This window comes from Paralichthys olivaceus, chromosome 11 (assembly GCF_024713975.1).
Source record: "Paralichthys olivaceus isolate ysfri-2021 chromosome 11, ASM2471397v2, whole genome shotgun sequence".
Lineage (NCBI taxonomy): Eukaryota > Metazoa > Chordata > Actinopteri > Pleuronectiformes > Paralichthyidae > Paralichthys > Paralichthys olivaceus.
The window spans coordinates 11,812,501-11,829,077 of NC_091103.1; the positions used below are offsets into that span (position 1 = coordinate 11,812,501).

Below are 16,577 nucleotides of genomic sequence, written 5' to 3' on the forward strand. Positions count from 1 at the left end.
AATCATTTCTAAACAGAATGCTCTGATAGCTTTTTACACTCGGGCTGTTAATAATCTTTGTTCATTGGAGCTCAGATTTCCTTTACTCTTATTCACATATGTCTGTTGTTTTTATACCAACTCTTCATCTTTTATGCATCCTCTGTTTTACTGATGTGCTGTCACAATATACACCGTGTTTGTATGATAGAAATGAAAATGAGAAAAAAGACTTATTACACTGCTCACACACTGGGCTAAACTTACTCACATTTATGTGAGGGCGTAACTCATATCCACTGCCAACATTTAGTGATTTAGCAATGACAAACACATTAATTATAAATCATTGAGCTGCTTGATCCTGATCTTAATATTCAAATGACAATTTTTTCCACATGTTTTGTGCTTTGTATGCACCTTCATAAACGAAAGAACAGCCAAGTTTGCTTTTAATGCTTTTATCTTCCTTTTAGCATCTCATCCTCCTGCACACACATAATCTCTCTCAGATGTGCTGTTTACTTTTTTTTTTTACATTTTATGTATAAAAAACAAGTTTGAAATAAGTACAGGGGGGATAAATACTGTACAACAAAGTATAAGAGGACACTGAGCATTTGAAGAACAAATCATTATACACATTTATGTTTGCTGATATAACAACTCATATTTTACAGAATAACGTTATAGAAAAAATATGCATGTATAGATACTGACATCTAGGGAATCATTGCCATTCTTTTTAAGTGTATGTATTGGCTGATATATCGATATCAGAAATGTTTTACTTACTGACCTTGTGTACCTTCCTGTTTAACTAACTGCCTGTTGATTTATGCTGAGTTAGTCTTGGCTGGTTTTTATGACTCTGTGTCTGTTATTATTCCTTGTTTGTAATGATTCTTATGATTTTTTTATGATTTTCTGGCTCAGCAATAGACAAGCAACAAGCAAACAATTCTCTACTTTGACAATACATTTATATTATAATCTATTCTAATATCAGTGTCAGCATCAACCCCCCAAAAATCAAAACTGTTGATTTCCAGTTTTAATCCCTGTCAAACATAGGCCGCATATATTGACATAATTTACATCTAATTCAAAAAATTAAATGCAACAGTTTTTTGTGTTGTTCACACTGATCACACATTTTTGCATATTGCTAGCCACTCTGTGATACAATGGATAAAGTGAAACATTTGACAATACTGATCAGACTCTCTGCTCCTTGCAGAACCCTCCCAACTTCCTGCGTGCGTCAGCTCTGTCGGAGCACATCAGCCCCGTGGTCGTTATCCCCGCTGAGTCATCATCCCCCGAGTCAGAGCACATGGTGGAGACTGACGATCTGGTGGACACAGATGTCCCCTCACTGCCGGTAAGTACATAAGACGAGTGTCCCCGAGTGGTGTCATCTTTAACGCTGTGCATCTCGTCTTGTTATGATCAACCATCAAAAATTGAAAACTGAAAAACTGAAATTCCCTCAATGAAAAAATCATCTCTAGACACAAACGGGGAAAGAGGATGAGATAAAGCAGGAAATAACCTGCTTCAATGATTAACTCTCACATGAAACCACATATTTCTCAGATTATTGGTAAAACTACTCTAAACATCTGGTTTGTATTTGTACTGGCATGTCATCATATTTATTTTATTGACTTCCAAATAGCTGAATTTTGAAGTGAACTCAGGGAAAAACAACAAATATGTTTGTCTTCTTATGATACTTGATATAATGAAGTTATAATGAGATCCAAATTCAATCCACAATCCAGCTGCAGAACACCTGGATCACAGACTGAGCCTGAGCAGTTTTGTTGTTATGGATATTAAATGTTGTTTTTAGCTGCAAATCCAAACTCGTCCTGCTTTATAGAAGTTAATAAACTGCGTAATTACAGTGAAGAACAATGTAAATCAGACTAATTATCCAGGCTACATAATTAAAGCTCAGCCAACAATGAAATGGTACCAATGTGATTTTTATAAACATATTTTCATGTTTTCCTTTGATATTCTTATTTTAAACCTTCAGGCTGCCGTGGAGACAAAGTTTGACGACTTGTTTGGCACCTCGGCGGCTATAGACCCGTTTAACTTCAACAGTCAGAACGGGATGCGCAAAGACGACAAGTAAGTTCTCTACAACATCATTTGAAGGTTATTTAACTGCCATGGTGATATGTGAATCTACAAGAAGCAAAATAACTCAATAAAAGTGTTGCACTATAACTAAATAATTAAAAAAACTATTAAGAAACGAAAGCCCTGTTCGTGATCAGACTCAGGTCACTCAGTACACCAGTTAAAAAAAACCAAATGCTATTGAATATATTATCTTGGATCTTTTATTTGATCAACTGTAAAAGTTAGTAAAGAATATGAGCCAAACATAAAACTGATGATGAGTCACCATTGATAATACAGTTTGTCGAATCAGCTGTCTACTTAAGTATTGGATCCATTAGAGATATGTTGTCTGTGTCCATCAGAGATCGTTTGATTGAACAGCTGACGAGGGAGATCCAGGCCCTCAAAGACGAGCTGGAGTCTTTCAGAGTGGAGGTGAAGAATCGAAGAACCATCTTTTCTTTTTACACCTTGCTGCACCACAAAACACCACACAGAGTCTGCAGAAGTGAATCATCTCTTCTCCATCTTCACCTCTGACTCTCTTTTCCTTCCATCTCCAGAGCGGTCGGTTGTGTCAGGTGCTGAGGGGGCGTGTCAGCGAGCTGGAGGCGGAGCTGGCCGAGCAGAGCCATCTGAGGCTGCAGGCTCTGGGGGAGAGCGAGTTCCTGAAGGCCGAGCTGGACGACCTGAGGAGGGTCAGAGAGGACACGGAGAAGGAGCAGCGAAGCCTGACGGAGATAGAGAGTATGCAGTTTCCTGTTCTTCACTTTGCCTTTTGTCTCAAAATCCTAACTCCAACTAGTGCTATATTACAGAGGAGCTTGTTTCACAATGGACGCTCATACAGAGCAGGGACGTTATTTAAATGTCTTTGGACAAACAAGCGCATCTAACTTTTTTCTCTTGGATATATGGAGCAAGAAATTGCTACGGTGCTGAAAAGTGTTGACTGAAGATATTAAAAAGTTGTGGCAAACGTGGTTGCTAATCTTATTGTAGTGAGGAAAACCCACTTTGGAAAGATATGTGTTTCATCGTCTGCCTGAACACACTTAAAAACAGAGTCAAATATTAGAGAAATTATTTGATCAAAATGAGACCAGGAAAGGTAGGGGTTTAAAAACACTTTAAAGGTTGAATAAAAAAATTGAGAAATCTAATATTTAAAAAAAAAACTAAAACAAACCACCAAAGATGATTTATCTGCAATTTCCTCACATGCTGAAGTCATTCACTGTCTGATGATGATGACGATGACGATGATGATGATGATGATGCTTCCTCAGCAGATAATCGTGTTGTCTCTCTGTCTCACCAGGAAAAGCTCAGGCCAACGAGCAACGCTACACCAAACTGAAGGAGAAGTACACAGAGCTGGTTCAGAGTCATGCAGACCTGTTGAGGAAGGTGAGAAAGATACCTGACTTACTCCTGATTCTTAAAACCTTGAGCTCCCAAGTTAGAGTAAAGGAGACATATGCTCATATTCAGGTTTACATGCTCTAATGTTCAGAAAACACTTTCCTCACACATCACTGCAGCTCCTCTTTTCAGCCTCTGTCTGAAATACTTCATACCTGCCTTTGTTAGGGGGCGTGTCAATTTAGCCACGAGGCGTGCATAATGCAAATGTAACAATGCATTAGTATGACACATGACAAGTTGTCCAGAGGTATCAGCCGGACTACTGATGAGAAACAGGAACTTTTAAACTTTGCACGAATAATAAATAAAACACTAGAGAAAAGAAAAAGTGAAAAAGCATCATATGTCTCCTTTAAGTGCTCTCTTCTTAGTGTCCTTTTTATTTGTGTGTGTGTGTGTGTGTGTGTAGAACGCAGAAGTGACCCGGCAGATGACGGTGGCTCAGACGGCACAGGATGAGGTGGAGGTGGTGAGAAAAGAGATGCAGGAGAAGGTGAAAGCAGCTCAGGAGTCTGCAGACAGACAGGTGAGGATCATGTCCTTATCACTGACAAACATTAAAAGTAATTTATCCCTGAGCTTTCTGCAGCCAAATGATTACAATGATCAGAACAGAGCTGTGGAGAAGGACTCCAACCTTGTTATTGTAGGGTGCATGTATACAGAGGTGTGATTGACAGATTGACTCGATCAACACAGACTAATGACAATTCCTCAAAGTTTTCTTATTATGTGTGCTGATATATTTTAAATCAGTGTTTTCAACCTGAGCTGATGTGATCTGTCTGAAGTGAGATCTGGACATGTCTTTGCTCAGGAGAAGAACCAGCTGGAGCAGCTCCTGGAGCTCCAGAGGGAGCTGGTGTCCAGCCGCACGGAGCTGGACTCCCTGAAGACCACCATGGCCTCTTCGCAACAGGTCACTCTCCTCTCACATTTCTTACTCAAGAAAGGCTTCAGCCACACTACTAGGTTTTCTTTTTAAATCGGCATACTGTTGGTACGTTTACGCCGGCTGTCCACTATTCTGCAATGAGAGCCTAAAAGTTTGGAGACGCTGCTCAACCCATTTTAATTTATAAACTCCTCAAGTGCGATGTAGTATGGACGGGCAAAACCGATAACTTGTCATCAGTCACAACGTAACTACCTCATCGTTTATAGTATTTTCTGTAACCAACTGCTTCCTGTTTACACCGACACACACATGCCAAGTGTAAGTGATTGGTCCAGAGTGGTCATGTGATATCAGTTAATATCAGTCAGTGTTAGAATGGGCAGAGTTTATTACTGACACAGAGCTCAAAATGTTTGTGTGGACAGAGATGGTTTTATATGGAAACATATTTGTGTACATGTAGCGTACATCTGCTAACTAAAGCCTTTGAAAAGTTACCAAACTAATTTTCAATATCCTGTCCCACTGAAAACAAACTGAAATGAAATGCTGTACCTTAGGCACAGACCTGGATAATCCTAATGGATTACAGTCTGAATAAAATCCAACAGGCTGGCACTCGTTTCCTAATTGATGTTCTCATTTTGAAGCATTAGTCACCACATGAATCAGTCGTACCTGGGATCTGTTTTCAGGATCGTTTTTTATAACTTCTTTGACATGAGAGTAGATACTGAAGCCCAAACTGCCCATGACTGTATGAATGGTGAGGGGGAAAAGTGCTGCATATATTAGCACTGTTTACATGGGTGTGAATGAGTGAATTTCTCGCCCACAGTCACTGATTGATTGTGAACATAGACTGTATAAAAAGAGTATCACGTTGATGTTTAGTTATAGAAAATATTACAAACAAGGAACAACAATGGTGAAGAATAAGATCAGGGACAGTAAGTGTTTACGATGTCATCGCTGGTGGTCGAGTTGTGTCTGAAAAGAACCAATCAGGAAGCGAATGCAGGTGATCATCATTGCGTCATTATTGAATAGTGATGAATTTTTGAAACATAGTAGTGTGGATGTAGCCTTAGTTTGGTCAATGTACCATCCATTAACATGGAGGATGCATGATGTATGACCTATACTGCAGCCAGTCACCAGGGGGCGATCCAGGCACTTTGGTGTCACGTTTTGGGAGCTGTCATGTCTCCATCTTCAATTCAGTCTGTGATTGTGACTGCCTCTGCCCCTCATTTCTTCTCTCTGTGCACACCTCCCTCTCTCTCACTCAGCCTCCCGCTACTGTCGTCCTACTTTCATATGTGCTTCTCATCGACTTTTCCTGTCCTCCTCCATCTCATTGAATCTCAATAGCTCATTTTTCTCACACACCAGCCCACGTTCTATCGCTCCTGTCTCCAGCGTCCAGCTCTCACCAGCTCTTATCATTAAAAAAAAATTGCTTTTCTGAACAATTCTCGTTTCTCGTTTTATCTCTTGACTTCTCTCCCTCCGTCTGTGTGGGATCTGCTGGCGTCCAGACTGTAAGTCTCTCACCTGTTCTTCATGCACACACCTCATGACCTCTTCTGACAACACAATGATCATAAACAGTCTAAATATTTCATTTCACAATCCCAGAGTGCACAGGATGTGATGCAACCTCTTTCTTTGTCGTAATGAACGATTGCTACATTACAGCCGAGCTGTGTAACCACAACTTCCCAGAGTTCCTTTGATTGTAAACCCAACCGTCTCTGGAGACTCTCCGCAAATTGAAATGGAGACAATGTTGTTGTAATCACTGCCTGCAGATAAAATGTTTTCTATTGTGAGGTCAGAGCACTCGCAGCAAAACCACTTCCTGACATGTCCTGACAGCAGCATATTATCTTAACCATGTCCTGCTGTCTGTTCATTGTCTTCCGACACCATCCGAACTTTGTCACGCTCCTCATTTCTTTATCCCTCCATCTTTTATGTCCTCCGTGCAGTCGAGCGAGGCGCTCAGCACGCAGCTGGCCACCCTGCAGTCGGAGAAGGCCGAGCTGGTGCAGTCCCTGTCGAAGGTGGAGGTGGAGCTGGTGGCCCAGGGAGAGGAGCTAGAGCGAGTCCAGAGTTCGCTGGCGACAGAGAGGGAGAGCGGGGTGAAGACAGCGGAGGCCCTGCAGAATCAGCTAAATGAGAAGGTGAAGAATTTGAACTCTTTTAACTAGCTGCAATCAATCACACAGATAGAAGTGACAGAACCACTAAGATCCAGTGTGTCCAATTAATAGTTCTTTTACACACAGACCCTCCAGCATTTTTAATAAATGTGTTTGCATCCACAGGAGAGCCGGGAGCAGGCGCTGGAGAGTCAGCTGGTCGCAGCTCGCTGGTCAAGTCTGCAGGGAGCTGTGGAGGAGGCGGAGAAAATCATCCAGGACTCGCTGGCTCAGATTCAAGACCCGGCACACATCAGCTGCACCAGCTCTGCAGGTCAGGAGCTTTAATTCTACAACAACAGAGATCCATGGAGCTCATAGTCATTAAAGGAACACTAATTAGCAGTGTGTGTAGAAAGGTCTGTGTGCATGCTTTCATGTTTATCTCTTAGCTCGTGTTGTAATGCATCCTGTCTGTTTGTGTTTCTCTGTGCAGATTATCTAGCATCCAGATGTCAGGCCTCTTTAGAGTGCATGGATCGACTCCATTCTGCCAGCGGGGCCTTCACAGCAGACAACACAGGTGAGTTTAGCTTTTTCAGGGACACATATTTTATTAAACATTTAGAATAGCTCATAATTCGCTTTTTATTTGCCTTTGAGCCTTTATTTAGTTTATTTTGCTATAAAACCAAAGATCATGATGTCACCAAACCCATTTATAAACATAATGATGCAAACTGTCCTGATCAGGTATAGACTGAACACAAAGATGACCACTCCCCAAAACTGAAACCAAAGCGTCCCAGTCGCCTCCTGGTGGCTGGATGCGTTACGTTGATGCTATTAAATCATAGTGAGATATCACGATTGACACCTGAGACTGACCTGTGGTTGGTGGAGCATGTGCATTGCTACCGTGACAAAATGGCAGCGTTCTAATCCGAGATGTTTGGGCTTCATTTCTAGACTGTGAGAGGAAGAGCAGACGTCAATCTTCATGTAAATTCTATGTTTGCACCAAAGAAGCTATGATGAGAGAAAGTGGAACACTTTTCTATTGACTTGTATTCATGTATATCTAGATGTGTCAGAGCTGCTGCGAGTGGTGACCCAGTGTGGCCACCTGGTGGGAGACACCATCGTTCAAGGCAGTGCCACCTCCCACATGGTGCCAGTGGAGCAAGCTGATGGTAAGTGTTGGGATCTTGGTGTGTGTGTGTGTGTGTGTGTGTGTGTGTGTGTGTGTGTGTGTGTGTGTGTGTGTGTGTGTGTGTGTGTGTGTGTGTGTGTGTGTGTGTGTGTGTGTGTGTGGTGTGTGTGTGTGTGGGTGTGTGTGTTAGAGAGAGGGAGCTGGAGATGAATAGAGTTTAGTCTCCTGATATGAATCACTGGGCGAGTCAGTCTGCTCAGACATGTACGTGTTCTGACAGGCTCATGTGTCTTCATGAAGTTTGGCATTATGAGCTAAATTCAATAATTTGCTGGAATACACATTCTTTGCAGTAAAAGAAAATCATCTTCTTGTTTGCCAAGTGTTGTAAAACCTTGTGTTAGTCTGAATGTCCTGCTGCAGCATTTGCATCGTGCTAAGAAACAGCCTTTAAATGTCTTCAGTGCCCAAGTTCAGCCAAAACATGCACAGTTCCAACATTTGCTAACTTCAAGCAGAAGTAATGTTTGCAGGATTTAATCTCTTGGGAGATGTTAGTAGCCTTTGGAAGACTAAACATGCCCAAATATAACAACGCTCTCTTATTACTGCAACAAATAACAAACAGAGAATTGAAACTGGGTCGGACTGAAGCTGCGTGTGTAGTGTAGCTCAGGAAGTCAATGGGTCGAGAGTTTTGCATGAACCCCTTCTGTTCAACCTGTGAAAAAACATTTTAATATAGAATTTAAAATCCTGTGTCCAGTTTGATGCAAATCAGCTGGATGTCATGTATCTAGAGACGCAGGTCTTCAGCTGCTGCAGAGGTAGTTTTAGTTCCTCTCTTCCTCCTGTGAGCAGCTAGTAGTTGACACTTGGCCTGAGGGGACATCAGTTTAATTAACACTACAGCTGCAGCCACTAGTAGCACCGCTACACACCCGAGTTAACAGAGGACACAACATGGTCATTTTATATGAAACTGAGTGTAAATAATATCAGAATAATAACAGAGCGCAGTAACACATGCATCCTCCTTGTCCTCGTCTGTGTCTCTGTCAGCCCTGTCAGAGAGTGTGAAGGCGTGTGGCGCTGAGGCTCTGGCTCTGCTGGGACAGATGAAGCAGCGCGACAGCCTGGCTGCAGCAGACAACAGCAAACTGAAGGCTGCTCTGGAGGCCATCCTGGCCACCGCAGAGGTTTGTGCTCCGGTGCCGAGATGATAAAGTTGCTGTCGCTGTTTCAACCTCAGAATTTGGATCCCAGCGAGAGGCCCTTCTCTTCTGCTGTAATATTTAACTCGAGTCTCTCTGGTGTTTTCAGAAACTGCGTCCTCGGGGCTTGGAGCTGCAGCAGGGGGAGCTGGGAGATCTCGTGGAGCAGGAAATGGCCGCCACTTCCGCTGCTGTGGAGTCAGCTGCTGCCAGGATAGAGGTGCTTAAGTGTGTGTGTGTTTAGATTTGGTCATCTGATGGCAGATGTGTATTTCAATGTACTCGCTGTGTGTGTGAGCGTGTCGTTCTCTGCGTGCTGTGTGAAAACATCGCCCCCTGTTTCATTTCAAAACCGCTTTGACTTCAAAGTGCTTTTTTCTCTCTGTGTTTTCCAACAGGAAATGCTCAACAAGTCTCGAGCAGTTGATACAGGAATCAAGATGGAGGTCAACGAGAGGTAAGAGGCAGATCCCCAGAGACAAACAGAAACATTTCCAGTTCAAAAGTTGGAAAACACACACCACTGTCTTCCCTGTGAAAATATCAGTATTAATGCAGAAGTAGGACGGCTGTGGATCGGTTGGACCGGTTCCTCCAGTCTGCATGCTGAAGTGTCCTTGTGCAGGACAATGAATTTGCCCCTGACGGCATTCAGTGTATGAATGTGTAACATTTTGTGTCTGTGTCTCGTCTGTGTCTACATGAACACAGTAGAGGCCACGTGTACCTGAAACTTGTCACATATGAGCAGAGAGGCAAAAGTGCAACAGGCTCTCAGAGACAAGCTTCTAGTCTGTAGGAGGTGCAGTACTCACCAAACCAGAGAGAGTGCATGGCACCACCAGATGAGATATCTAGGTAACACTGTATGTCTTAAGGAGAGGTCCACAATTTCAACTGTTACTAATGGTGCGTGATAGAAAAAGAGCTGCATGCATTGAATGAATTAGAGTGCCGCACTTTTCTGTTCAAACCCGTTCATTTGCAGACGGTCACACACTGATGTGCAAAGAATTTCATCAGTTCAGCCACAAAGGCAAACTGTGACGTCTGAAGCTGATGTGATGTAATGTCATCATCTCATCTGAAAGTTCTGGACTTTTTCCTGTCATTGTGAACGCGTCTGACTCAGACAATCTCCTGCTGCGTTCTTCACATGTGAAATGCAAAGTCCAGAAAATGTCCAGAGCCACTTTTGAGTTTATGTCTGATAATAAAACCTTCTCCACAAAACATGTTGGCAAGCTCCAGAAACCTCTTGATGACATAATTGGTCAGAAACTTGTTTCTTTGAGCCAAACTTGACCATTAGAGTCATTTGTTGCATGCACATGAATCTGGACTCAACCATCCAGGCCTACATGAATCACTCTGTAGGGTTTAGATTTCACTCTGAGCTGCTTTGTGTACCTCATTCCAATGTGAATGAGCATGTCATCTCGTCATTAGTGTTGCATCCTTTCATTTTCAAACCACAAAGACACAGACACTGGTGTATAATTCATTACATCTGTGTGTGTTTGTTGTATTAAGCCAATTAACCAGCACTGCTCTTTCTCATCTCTGCCTCTGATCTAGTTATTAATGCAAAGTGTTGTTTTCTCAATAATTGCTGTGAGAGATAATTATTAAATAAACTAAACTCCTGCAGTACTGTATTCAGGTCACTGACAGTGAGGAGGCTGATCACTTTTGATCTCATTCTTTTCAAATGAAGCAGCTCCATGTTTTTGTTATTTTTTGGGGGGGGGGGGGGGGCTACAAACCTCGAGAACGAGTTGCGTCCAAGTTAATTAAAGCACTACAGCCTTGATGATGTTCTGCGTCCCCGTATGAAATGGAGATATCAGCATCAGCAGCAGCTACAGAAGAGATTCAGTGCTCGTGTGCTCTGCTCTGTCGCCCCCTGCAGGATCTTGGCCTCGTGCACAGAACTGATGCAGGCGATCAAGGAGCTCGTTCTTTCTTCCAAACACCTGCAAAGGGACATCGTGGAGAGCGGAAGGGTGAGTTCTACTTTATGTGACTGTTAACAGTTGTCTCATCAGATTTTCAATCATCTGCCTGATTTCAGCGTAACATCTGACTTAACAGGGATTCTATCACATTTCAAACTTTACAGGTAGAGAGCATAACTTCTAGTCTGTTGTATGTATCTGCTGTATGTTGCATGATCCAAGAGATCTATACAGTTTCCTTTATTTGAAATTAAAATACTGAATATGCAGCCATGAAGAAAATACCTTGATACAATATCAGTATTTACAGTATAATGCAGTGCAATACAACACTTCTGACTCAGACCTCAAAAGCATGTAGTTGAGACTTGGTCAAAAACAAATGTATCTCCACAAATCCTGTATTTATCACAAGATTACTGTTAAATGTACAGACCTGCCTGATTCTCTGTAGAGACTTGTAATTTTTAAGTTTTGTTTTATTTATATTTTATTTTTTTGATCAGGACTGATGCTGGTTTTAAAAAAATAGTGAAAATTGAAAGTGACATTTTAAGTTAATATCTATAGTGTTTTATAGTTTAGTTAACATTTTGAAATGTGATGCATCACCAAAAATAACCATGCTCAAAAGTCAGTGTTGTTGCTAATCAGGGACCTATACCAAGATTTGTTATGTGATTTGAACATTAAAATAATAATAATCGACAAATTAAGCGATCAGATCCAACCTCTGTTTTCATGTTGCATTTGAATGTCTCCTCTTTTGTCCACCAGGGGGCAGCCTCCATGAAGGAATTTTATGCTAAGAATTCCCGCTGGACTGAGGGTCTGATCTCTGCCTCCAAAGCAGTGGGATGGGGCGCCACAGTCATGGTGTAAGCACCAGTCGTCCTCTGAGCATCTCTTACTCACATCCACTGTAGAAACATTAGTGGAAACTTGTATTTCAAGATGCATCGATCAGTCTGACTTATTGAATGTGTCGCGTGGTTGCAGGGATGCTGCTGATCTGGTGGTGCAGGGTAAAGGGAAGTTTGAGGAGTTGATGGTGTGTTCACATGAAATAGCTGCCAGCACTGCACAGCTGGTAGCTGCTTCCAAGGTGAGTAAACAATGTATTGCTGCACATTTTACCCTCCCAGTGGAGAAAACAGGCAATAGTCCTTTTTTAATCCATAATCAAAGTGAGATAATAGGGGGTGAATGTATACTGAAGATTTACACACAATAACTATGACTGAATGATTTGACAGCATTTTGTAAACTCTAAAAAGTGAACTCCTATGCTGTGGATGTCATGTCTCTTGTTCTCTGTTTTCCCTCTCTACAGGTGAAAGCAGACAAAGACAGCACCAACCTGCAGCGTCTGCAGCAGGCGTCCCGCGGCGTCACACAGGCCACCGCAGCCGTCGTGGCCTCCACCAAGTCTGGGAAGTCTCAGATTGAAGAAAAAGGTGAGAGAATCGACCTCATAACCAGAGTTCTAATGTTCTACAATAGTTTAAACTTAATTTAATCAGAATGCACAAGTCCAGTTATATTTTTTACTCTTTCTCTGTTTTACCTATAAAATCAATCTTATACATTTTATTTGGCTCCATATAAAAGTTCTCTTCTGTGGTTTGTGTTTCCAGACACTATGGATTTCTCCAGCATGACTCTCACACAGATCAAGCGACAGGAGATGGATGCACAGGTAAACAGCAGGACTGACACTGAAACATCCTATATCTTAAAATAATATACATCTTAATGAGCCACGGAGCTGAACTGTGAGTTTTATAAAATTTGTTCTAAATCCAGTAGCAAAGCAAAGTAACTCAACTCTGCTTTGGGCCGTAACACTAGAAAATCTTATTTGTACAGATTTGAAAATAAAATGTGATTTTGGCTCATTTAAAAAGAATTAAGTTTCCACTTTACAATCTAAAGGTTCATTGTGAAGAGTGTGTGTGATTGTCCTCTTCCTATTTCCTCAGGTCTTGGTCCTGGAGCTGGAGACTCGTCTGCAGAAAGAGCGAGAGCGTCTCGGTGAACTGAGGAAGAAGCATTACGAGCTGGCCGGTGTAGCGGAGGGCTGGGGCGAGGGCGGGGAGGGTGAGGACAACTGTGCTATGAATACACCTTAGTAAAAAAAACACATTGTAGTAGAACATTTAAAAAAAGACTCAAACCTGTTTTCTTTTCCACAGGCACGGGTTGAGACCAGTCACATCCCGCTCCCTCGTCCCCTTCCTCGACCATCAGACCGCCTTCTGTCTGCCTCTTTCTATTTATACACACTCTTCTCTGTCTCTTTCTCCCTTGTTTCCTTCTCTTTTCTGTTTGTTTGTTCTCTAAGCCAAATGAAAAGGTGCTTCTTTTCTAAAAAAAACCTGCTTCTCCACCCATGTCCGGAAGCTTCCATCAAAGGACAGCACCAAGGGCTCAGCAGAGGAGGGACGTTGGATGAAATGTACGTCAGGGGGTTGGGGGGGTGAAAAGCTTACAGTGCAGCCTGACTTCACAGCCTCATGTTCCCCCCTCCTCTCGCCCAGGACGGAGACAAGCAGTGATGGAGTTGATCACTTTGGCCGAGTATTTATTGTCTTCTTTTTATTTCTTCTCCTTCCTCCCCCGGTTTTTATTAACAAGGAGTCGCAGCAGAGGCGATGCGAGCAAAGGCGTCAACTCAAGACAACCCGGGATGCACTGCACAAGCTCTGTGTAACATAGATGTTATGTATGCTCTCCTGTTGTGCACGTCGTGAGGTGCTCTTCCTCTGTCGGCGCGGTTTCAACGTTCTCTTCCTCCCTCGTTCCTTTCCCGTTCTTTTGTCTCACTGTGAGTTATCACCTTGTTAAGTCCGTACCACTTCACGAGCAGGTTCACCGGACTTTCTGCCTTTTCACCACCATTGTAACGACCGTGACTGTTAACCTGAACGCACCCCTCCTTTATTTTAATTTTGTTTGTTTCTTCATATTTTAACAGACGCTTACCCGGAAACTCTTTAAAACAAGAACAGGGAAAAGTAGCACACACGTAACAGTCTTCTCTCTGTGACCTTTTCAGACTGCCAACTACCTCATGCTACATCGCAAGAGGTCAAAGGCAACAGCGGTGCATCATGGGGAGGTCAAATAATTGGGGTTATGTCCTCTTTCCTCAGTTTTCAGACATGACCACAGAGAATTTCCGCACCATTGGTTCTGGATTTTCTCCGGAGTTTGCCTTTCACACATGAACGATTTTCCGTTCAGAAATCTCAAGAGTGATCAAAATGTTGTTGCGGAGTGCAGGGCACCCCTGTCATCCGGACATATTTGTATTCCCTTTTTCCATTTTTGCATCTGTCACGTGTTAGAAACGTCACAAATCCTCTGGAGGATCTCCTGCGGTGTGGGTGGGCTCATTCGATCATTGTCTCGAGATTTACACTGAATGTCAAGTTCCTCTCACTCAGACGTTTGCATTCTCAAATACAGCCCCTCTGGAGATTAGTGCATGTCTGAAAGCAGCTTCGTTAAGGAGAGTAGTGGGAGGAAACCCTGTTTTTTTATGTAGAAAAAAAGCCACAACACTTATAAAGTTTTTATTTCTTCAAGTCTGGCAGAAGATGTCAAATTAAATTGGAGATCTGTTCTCGGTGCGTATTTTTAGTCAAGCAAAGCCACGACGAACCTGTCATAGCAGCAGCAGCTGCTCTGGAGGTGGAGCTGGGATCCAGTCACTTTTAATGAACTGCGAACAGCGTCGTCTCCTGACAGATGGCGAGTATCTGCTCCTCTTTGAGACGTAAGGACCCCGCCAGCAGGATGGCCGTGCTCCCGGTGAGGATGATAATCCTTTTAGGGTTCTGCAGGAGAGTGTCCGCTCAATCAGATAAATCTTCAGGAAGGAGCAAATGTAAATCCTTTAAAGTTTGACTGTTTCAAATCAAAGTTGAATGTGAGACTTTTATGAATTTGAGGCCACCCAGCTGCACAAGCCTTTATTAATGAAACGTTAAAGATCGACCTGCCTCTTCATAAATCCTGCGGACTGACGGTTGGCTGCAGTTTTATAAATCCTTCACTGACGGCCTGCGTTGGCAGCGCCACAGTGGACCCTGAAGAATGCAGTGCACAGACTGCAGTGTTTGAACTTCCTCAAGACCAAGTAGCTGTGTATATAAACTACAAGCCTTTAACTGTTGGAAATAATCGTTTGATTTCTTTTCACGGCATCTCTCCAACTAAAGATTCAGTTTAATTGAATACACGATGGTGCCCAGCAACGCCACACATAACTAATATAAGTCTTTACTTCTTCCGTACCAGGTTTTTATTTAACTGAATTTCCTACTGAGACTGATGAACTGACTTTCAGCCTGTTTCCAGTGGACTGTGAGAAGACTGATCATGCCTTTGTGTAAAAAAACAAAACAAAAAAAACCACGAGATGAGCAGGCATCCTTTTTGAACCCGACACCTTATTTCTATCTTTCTGTTAGATACTGATTCTCTTGGACTCTTTCTCTTTCTCTGTGTCTTAACATACGTAGCTCTGAAGCTCCGCTTTAGCTGTGTAGCTCTAAAAAGTTGTGACACTGGGTATTTTACAGACACTGGTGGAAGAGTATCTGCAAATAATACTTAAAAACACAAAAGAAAGGGTTTAAACAGCTTGTTAACAAAGATGGTTGAATCCCAAAATTCTCATTATTAGAGCTCGACTGATACAGATTTTTGGGGGCCTATGTCAATACTCATATTATTGAGTAGAAATTTTATATTTCCATATATAATGTTATATTCCAATTTATTCCTATTGATATAATGGTTTCAAGAATATATGGGTTTCAATATGTCTTTAAAAAGTTGATTCTTAAGATGTTGCTATCAAACCCTCATGACAAAGAGTCTTTTTTCTATTTTACAGTTTAACCCTGAACTTTGTTATAAATAACCATAAATAAAAAGCACACATACAAAACTTGTGAAAATGATTATTTTTTCAATATAAACATCTCTACTGCATTATTTATTCTGTAAAATATACGTTTTGATATCGCCAAACACAAACGTCAATATCAATTTATCGACCAACCGATAAATCAGTCGGGCTCTAATTATCATAATTAGACTATTTGAATTATTTTTCCCATGTGACACCCTCCATCTGCTGCACCAACCTGGTTCAACAAACGTAAGTATTGTTTGCAGTACTGTTGGCTCCAGGTCTTTGTATGTTTAATAATGATTTTAGCTGTGTTCTGTCATTTCTCCAACACACGAGTGAAACAGTAGCTAACCTCATTAGAGACATTTGGAATATAAAACAAATTAAAACACCACAGAAGAAGGATTCATCCACTTTTGATGGTATTACAAGTGTCTTGGAAGATGAATGCACCTTGAGTGATTCTTAGTTGTATTTCTTTTGCCCAGATATTCTTTATTAACCTCCCTCTCTCTGTCTGTGTCCCCTCTCTTCTCTCGGGTCTGTGTCTGTAGTCCTACCAGCTCAGCCAGCCTTTCAAACTGCCTCACACTGTAGTCAAAGAGAAACAAATACTCACATAGCAACAGTGGAATATGTCTTTGTATGATATACTAAAACTTTGTTGGTGGGTTTGTTTTTATTTTTTCAGTTTTTGAAAATAAATATTTCAACTTGTTAATACGGACAAA

At 41.9% G+C, this 16,577-nt stretch overlaps 1 protein-coding gene across 2 annotated transcripts in view; it reads left to right on the forward strand.

Annotated features, from left to right (window-relative positions):
• Positions 1-16,577, forward strand: part of hip1 (huntingtin interacting protein 1) — a 42,900-nt gene extending 26,323 nt beyond the window's left edge. For both annotated transcript variants that reach the window (XM_020095115.2, XM_020095116.2), the window contains exons 11-31: positions 1,220-1,363; positions 2,027-2,124; positions 2,484-2,556; positions 2,685-2,868; positions 3,443-3,531; positions 3,959-4,075; positions 4,367-4,468; positions 6,442-6,636; positions 6,781-6,928; positions 7,091-7,177; positions 7,680-7,787; positions 8,810-8,946; positions 9,071-9,181; positions 9,360-9,418; positions 10,874-10,967; positions 11,697-11,797; positions 11,919-12,024; positions 12,253-12,376; positions 12,557-12,618; positions 12,902-13,019; positions 13,115-16,577. In XM_020095115.2, coding sequence (XP_019950674.2) covers positions 1,220-1,363; positions 2,027-2,124; positions 2,484-2,556; positions 2,685-2,868; positions 3,443-3,531; positions 3,959-4,075; positions 4,367-4,468; positions 6,442-6,636; positions 6,781-6,928; positions 7,091-7,177; positions 7,680-7,787; positions 8,810-8,946; positions 9,071-9,181; positions 9,360-9,418; positions 10,874-10,967; positions 11,697-11,797; positions 11,919-12,024; positions 12,253-12,376; positions 12,557-12,618; positions 12,902-13,019; positions 13,115-13,125 — 2,268 coding nt within the window. In that variant the 3' untranslated portion in view covers positions 13,126-16,577. The remainder of the gene's footprint in view (positions 1-1,219; positions 1,364-2,026; positions 2,125-2,483; positions 2,557-2,684; positions 2,869-3,442; positions 3,532-3,958; positions 4,076-4,366; positions 4,469-6,441; positions 6,637-6,780; positions 6,929-7,090; positions 7,178-7,679; positions 7,788-8,809; positions 8,947-9,070; positions 9,182-9,359; positions 9,419-10,873; positions 10,968-11,696; positions 11,798-11,918; positions 12,025-12,252; positions 12,377-12,556; positions 12,619-12,901; positions 13,020-13,114) is intronic.